The 6,811-nt window shown below is 57.4% G+C and overlaps 1 protein-coding gene across 1 annotated transcript in view; it reads left to right on the top strand.

Annotated features, from left to right (window-relative positions):
• Positions 1-871: 871 nt before the first annotated feature.
• The window catches only part of LOC138072704 (bone morphogenetic protein 8B-like), a 38,541-nt gene continuing 32,601 nt past the window's right edge, over positions 872-6,811 (top strand). Inside the window, exon 1 of the mRNA XM_068963796.1 lies at positions 872-1,208. Within this exon, the coding sequence (XP_068819897.1) occupies positions 872-1,208 (337 nt within the window). The remainder of the gene's footprint in view (positions 1,209-6,811) is intronic.

Here is a 6,811-nt window from a genome sequence, read left to right as displayed (position 1 = left end):
AAGCCGGCCAGCAGCTGCAGTGGTGGGAAACTCTGGCCCGGATGCTGCTGCCAGAGGGATGCGACTCACTCTCTAGACTTGGCTGGCACCCGCGAACTCCTCCACCTCTAGACCCGACTGAGACGTCTCGGGTCCTGCGGCGACACCCCACGCACCAGGCAGGGCTGCCGGGTCACTTCGGGGGCCAGACGAAGAGTTGGGATCCGGCTCCGGCAGGGCGATCAAGGAAGGACACGCCTCTGCGGGAGCGCAGGATCTGATCTCCCCGACCGTGCTTCTACCCTGGGTCCCCAGTCCGCGCGCCTCTCGACAGCGCAGCCAGCAAGGGAAGGGGAGTCCAGGACAACAGCTGGCCCCAGACAGCAGGACTGCGGATTTCTCGCTGTATCACCTACACCGAGTCTTATCTCAGTCTCCATTGCCAGGCACACAGAGCCCCTTCCCAGAGCCTTGTCCCCGCCCCTGCGCCCCCATTGGTCGGGTCCGGGGGGCGGGACCCGACGGCTCCCAGCCGGACCGAGAGAGGCGGCCGCGGCCCCTAGAAGCGGTACAGACTCGGTCCGCACCTCCCCGAACCCGACGGCAGCTCTCCCTGCGCCTCTAAGCTGAGCGGCCTCGGCAGCAGCCGGACTGTCGGGCGCAGCGGAACGGACAGACTACCCAACCGTCCCTGATTCCGGGAGGAGCCCCTGCCCGAGGCAGTGCACCAGCAGCCGACGGTCTGGGAGCTCTAGGGACCGCGCCGCGTTCGCGGGCGACCCACGCCCCGTCCCGCCGGCCCCAAGCCAGGCCCGCCGCGCGCCGTCGGGCGGCCCCGATCCGGGCCCCGCTGGGAGCGGATGCGCGCGCGGTGAGGCCGCCGGGTCCCGCCATGGCCGCGCGCCCCGGGCCGCTCTGGCTGCTGGGCCTGGCGCTGTGCGCGCTGAGCGGCGGCGGCGTCCCCGGCCCGCGCCCCCCGCTCGGCTGCCCGCAGCGCCGCCTGGGCCCGCGCGAGCGCCGCGACCTGCAGCGCGAGATCCTGGCGGTGCTCGGGCTGCCCGGGCGGCCCCGGCCCCGCGCGCCCCCCGCCGCCGCCCTGCTGCCGGCGTCCGCGCCGCTCTTCATGCTCGACCTGTACCGCGCCGTGGCCGGCGACGACGACGAGGACGGCGGGGCCCCCGAGCGGCGCCTGGGCCGCGCAGACCTGGTCATGAGCTTCGTCAACATGGGTGAGCGCGGGCCCCGGGCGGGCGGCGGCCACCCCGGGAGACGGCGGCGGGCTGAACGGCCCTACGGGGGCTGAGTGCGAGCGGCAGGGGCGTGCGCGCCACCTCGCGCAGGGGGAGCGCCTGCTGGGGGCGGGGAATCACCTTGTCGTGGGCAAGGACCTGCGGGAGGATAACCTGCCCGGCTCAGGGCAGCGAAGTCTTAGGGATGTGGGGGTCGGTGAGCTGCTGGACCGACAGGGACGGACAAGGAATGTGAGTCCCAGAGGCGTGTGCCTTCACCCGCCCCCAAACACCCCGACGGTAAGATCCTGTAGTGTTAGGTGGACCTGGTAGTGCCAGGAAGACAGTCTGGTCCTGGCGAGTCAGATGAGTAAACAGAGGCTGTGATGCTGTCCCTGTGATAAGGGCAGTATGAAGCGTGGGACAAAGTTCAGCGTGGAAAACCCTGTCACGGCATCAAAGCACCGGAGTCGAGGTGAGGACCCAGATGTCCTGAGCCCGCGTTGAGCAGCCTCTTGCCTGGGTCACCTAGGAGTGGGGGCAGGGGAGGGGAAGGCGTGGACTCTGAGCTCAGTGGGGCAGGGACTGTGGTCTTGTCACCCTGGGCTCGCATCTGGGACTTGGCTTGTCATGGAATGAGTGTCCAGCCCTAGTGAATGACCCGATGGGCAGTTTGAACCCCCTTTGTTCTCCCAGGCAAAGCCCAGCTTTTCTTCTCTGCAGGAATTATACTCCAAATCATGGAGCCATTTACCTTTTTCTCAAAGATCACCTTTTCCATAACTAAACTCTCTTTAATCTACATTCATGAACATAGGTCTTCCATCCGCTTTGCTTCCTGCCTGTGGCCAGTGAGGGGCATGGTTCTAGGCTGCAGCAGACACCAGGCTAGACCTGGGGACCAAGGGCCATAGCTCAGGCCCAGGTGGGGAAAGCCATGGGACCCAGAGCAGGGAGAAGCCCGTTGCCAGGGCCACCAGCCTCCCTCCACCTTGTAACCCCCCAGCAACCCTGTTGGCAGACATGATGATATTCACTCCCATCTCCCAGATGAGGACAGTGAGGCTCAGAGGGGTGGTGTCTTGCTCGGGACAACGTGACCTCTGTGTGGCTGAGCCAGGACAGGCCCAGGTTGTTTGGCCTTCCATCCCTGGCTCAAGGAGGTGACAGTTCTGTGTCAGGAGATCAGGCTTTCATGGTGGAAAGAGCTGTCAGAGGGGTTTCGGCAGAGGGGCTCAGGGGTCAGAGTGACAGCAGGTTTTATGCATCTTTGGCCATTTGCTTCCTACTGGTAGGGCAAGAGGAGGGGACAATCTGGGAGGCCTGTCCCCTCAAACCAGAGCTGGTGATGGGCTCAGGTGGGAAAATAAGCCACAGGAGGTAGCTGTTAACCTCTGCTGAGAGCTCAGGACTTGGGCTGGTGGGTTCAGGATGCCACCTTTGTGGTTAGAGATGGACAGGGTGGGGACTGGGGACAGAGGCGACCATATGTGGAACTGAGGCTGGAGCTCTGTACTGGGAACAAGCTGACTCTGGGCACAGGACCAAGAAGAGCTGTGGATACAGCCCCCCTGAGAATGCCCCCATGGGAGCCCTCCATGAGCGAGTCACCACCTAGCCCAGGTCCCTCTTTCCCCAGCAGCCCCCGGGGCAAAGGGTACATGGCCCTGGTGGCACCTGCTGCTGTGAGTGAGCAGCACCCTGAGCTCAGGACCTGGTTCCCCTCCTGCCTCTGCTGTGTGGTCCTGGGGAAGTCCTTGCCCTCTCTGAGCCTCAGAGCTCTAATTGTAAAATGGGGTTCCTCATGGTCTGTCCTCAGAGTTGTTGTGAAATAGGTTGATAGAGCAGAAAGTCAGCCCCCTTTTAGGGGGAACCCAGCCCTGGTCAGTGCTGACCCCAGCCTCTCGCAACTGCTGCTCAGCCTTGGTGTGGATGTGTGGAAACGTCCCACCTGTCTTATAGACACGTGAGACCCAGAAACAGATTTTTAAAGCCAACCAAAGTGTTCTTCAGTTCAGTTCAGTCGCTTAGTCGTGTCCAACTCCTTGTGACCCCATGAATCGCAGCACACCAGGCCTCCGTGTCCATCACCAACTCCCGGAGTTCACTCAGACTCACGTCCATCGAGTCAGTGATGCCATCCAGCCATCTCATCCTCTGTCGTCCCCTTCTCCTCCTGCCCCTAATCACTCCCAGCGTCAGAGTCATTTCCAATGAGTCAACTCTTCGCATGAGGTGGCCAAAGTACTGGAGTTTCAGCTTTAGCATCATTCCTTCCAAAGAAATCCCAGGGCTGATCTCCTTCAGAATGGACTGGTTGGATCTTCTCGCAGTCTAAGGGATTCTCAAGAGTCTTCTCCAACACCACAATTCAAAGGCATCAATTTTTCGGCGCTCAGCTTTCTTCACAGTCCAACTCTCACATCCATCCATGACCACTGGAAAAACCATAGCCTTGACTAGATGGACCTTTGTTGGCAAAGTAATGTCTGTGCTTTTCAATATGCTATCTAGGTTGGTCATAACTTTTCTTCCAAGGAGTAAGTGTCTTTTAATTTCTTTTAATTTCATCTGCAGTGATTTTGGAGCCCCAAAAAACAAAGTCTGACACTGTTTCCACTGTTTCCCCATCTATTTCCCATGAAGTGATGGGACCAGATGCCATGATCTTCGTTTTCTGAATGTTGAGCTTCAAGCCAACTTTTTCACTCTCCACTTTCACTTTCATCAAGAGGCTTTTTAGTTCTTCTTCACTTTCTGCCATAAGGGTGGTGTCATCTGCATATCTGAGCTTATTGATATTTCTCTTGGCAATCTTGATTCCAGTTTGTTCTTCTTCCAGCCCAGCGTTTCTCATGGTGTACTCTGCATATAAGTTAAATAAGCAGGGTGACAATATACAGCCTTGACATACTCCTTTTCCTATTTGGAACCAGTTCCTACCAGTTTTTTAATAAAAACGAAGACTTGAAGTACCATAGGCCTATAAATGTAGCAACTTGTGAAGCTGTTTTACCAACCTCATTCCATGGCCTCAGAGAAGTTAAATTACCAATCCAAGGTCACACAGCACATCCATGACGTCATTGAGGCTAAGGATTCTAAATTCTAGTTTCTTCCCAGCCACCTCTGCGTGCTTCCATGGAGATCTAAGACTTCTGATGCTATGGATTAACAAGCCGATCTTTGTTCAGGGGAAGCCTGGTCTGTGGGCAGGTCCAGCCAGCTGTCAGAGGGCCTTCTTTATTCTGATGTACTAATTGCACTAGTAAAACTTCTTCAGTTGAATCAGTTTAACTGGTAATTATGTGGGCTGATGTGGGGATTAGGCAGCTACCAGCGTTGTTTCCTCCTTTGGAGGCCCCGGCCCCGGGCCCCTGAAGGTCCTCGGGCCCTGAACCACCCTGGAGTCTAACAGCAGAGTCGCTGCGGTGTCAGCACCCACGCTGAGGCTCCCACACCTGTGGCCTCCAGCTCCCCTCTGCTGCTGGCCTCACTGGCTCCTGACAGGCCAGGCCTGGGGCTTGCTGGGCCCTGACCATCAGCAGCACCTGTAGGACCCAGAGGCCTGGGCCTCTCAAAGGCTTCCGTCCAGGGGTCAGGCCTCTGTCCAAGCAGACACTTCAGGGGCTGAGTTGTGACTAGCAGGGCTTGTGCTGGGGGCCAGGGCTGTGGTCAGAGCCGGGCCCCACCTGGCCTGCCTGTCAGTCTCTGCCCGTGGACTCTTGGCTCCCTTTGGCCAGGACACAGAGATAGGTAGGTCTGGGACCTCGAGGAGTGGACAGAGCTGGTCCCTGGTGTCGCCTGAGCTCCGGGGAGGAGACCCTGAACTGGGAGGCAGCACCCAGGGTCTTGGCCCTTCTGGGTCCTCTGTGGATTCCTGCACGTCCTTCCCTTATCTGGTCCCTTCTCAGCACACTGCCCACCCCTCCGCCCAGCTCAGGTGAGACTGGCTGGACCCCGTTGGCCTGGCCCCTCCAGAGAGAGGCAGGAGAGACACCTGTGGTATTTCTCCTGAATCCTTCCCCACCTCCTGTCCTCAGAGTGGGGGTGCCTATGCTCCAGATTGAGAGACTGAGGCACAAACAGCACTGCAGGCTGACGTGTCATCAGAACTGAATGGGACTGTCTTCTCCTTTGTCCTGACCCTTCCCTGAGCTGGGCTCCCTCATTCCCGTGGTCCCGGGCAGCTGAGGAGAGGGGTGTGAAGGAGCTGAGCTCTTGGGTTCGGGAGAGGCAGGGCTCCGTGGGAGTGAGGGGCCTGCCCGGATCCTGTTCAGCCCCTGACCTTGAAGGAGTGACCCCTCACCTCCATAAGCCCTGGGGTCACTTACTTTGCTTCCTTACTACAGAGTTCTTTCATATTTTCCTGACTTCACTCCACAAATGGTCATGGGGCGCTTGCTCTGTGCCGGGCTCCATTCCAGCTCCTGGAACGTAAGAGGGGACGAAACAAAGACCCCCCTTGTGGAGCGGACCTTCCAGTGGGAGAGACGCATGCCTGCCCCTCAGCCGCAAGGTGACTGTCACCTGGTCCACACAGTGACGCCCTCCCTGGGGGGCCAGTGTGAGGACGGGCAGGACAGGCTGGCGTTCTGAGCTGGACTCAGAATTTGCTCTTGACTCCACCTCCTGCTGTCAGAGTGATCTGGACTCTCCAGTCCACCTCTCGGAACCTCCGTCTCCTCCTCTGTAAATGGAGATACTCATGGAACCCACCCTGGAGGCTGTTCAGGGACTGTGTGAGCAGACACCCAGTGACGACCACATGCCGAGACCCTCCATGTCTCTCCTTTCATCTCATCTCACAATTACAGTGACATCTTTGTTTTAAGAGGCTCAGAGAAGTTAGGTGGTTTTCCTGAGGCCACGCAGCTGGTCCTCTTCCTGCCTGCACATCTTCTGCTCTTGTCCTACACAGAAGTGGCCTCTCCCCCGGCCCAGGGCCCATGATTAGGTGCAGTGCGTGCTGCTCAGTTGGACTGTGTTGAATGTATGTTGTAAACTGAGAGTCCTATTTTTAAAGTGTCTTTGCTGTTTGGGGATTTACAGATAAAGCATGCTCACTGTACAAAACTCAGTTTACAGAGGAACACGTAGCGTGAGTGCCCCTGGGAACCCTACTCCCACCAGCCCATCCCCTCAGGCAGAGCCGCTTTCTGATTTCTGTCACCAACCAGTCCTTTGATCTGTTCCTAAACTTCATGAGAATGGAATCATAGTACATACTCTGGGTCTTTCACACAATGAATTGTTATTGAGATTCATCCATGTTTTGTTGTATATATTGTTCGAATATAAATGAGTTGTCTTGCATTGGAAATCATGCTTATTTGGGACATTTGGGTTGTTTCCAGTTTTTGGTTGTGCATAGAACTGTCTAAATATCCTTGTACATATCCTTGTACACAGGTATACTAAACCTGGATTTCCATCCTGACTGTGCCACTTGGGAGCTGCAAGACATCACACAGCTTCCTTTTAAAGTCTCTGCACCTCATTTCCTTCGCTTTAAAACAAGGTTCATAGGGACTAACTCCCAGGGTTGTGTAGGATCTGTGATACATACACGCAGGTCAGATGCACACCTGCTACACAGTAGG

This window comes from Capricornis sumatraensis, chromosome 2 (assembly GCF_032405125.1).
Source record: "Capricornis sumatraensis isolate serow.1 chromosome 2, serow.2, whole genome shotgun sequence".
NCBI classification, from domain to species: Eukaryota; Metazoa; Chordata; class Mammalia; order Artiodactyla; family Bovidae; genus Capricornis; species Capricornis sumatraensis.
The sequence above is the reverse complement of the archived record's forward strand: the minus strand, read 5'-3'. Positions and strand labels throughout refer to the sequence as shown.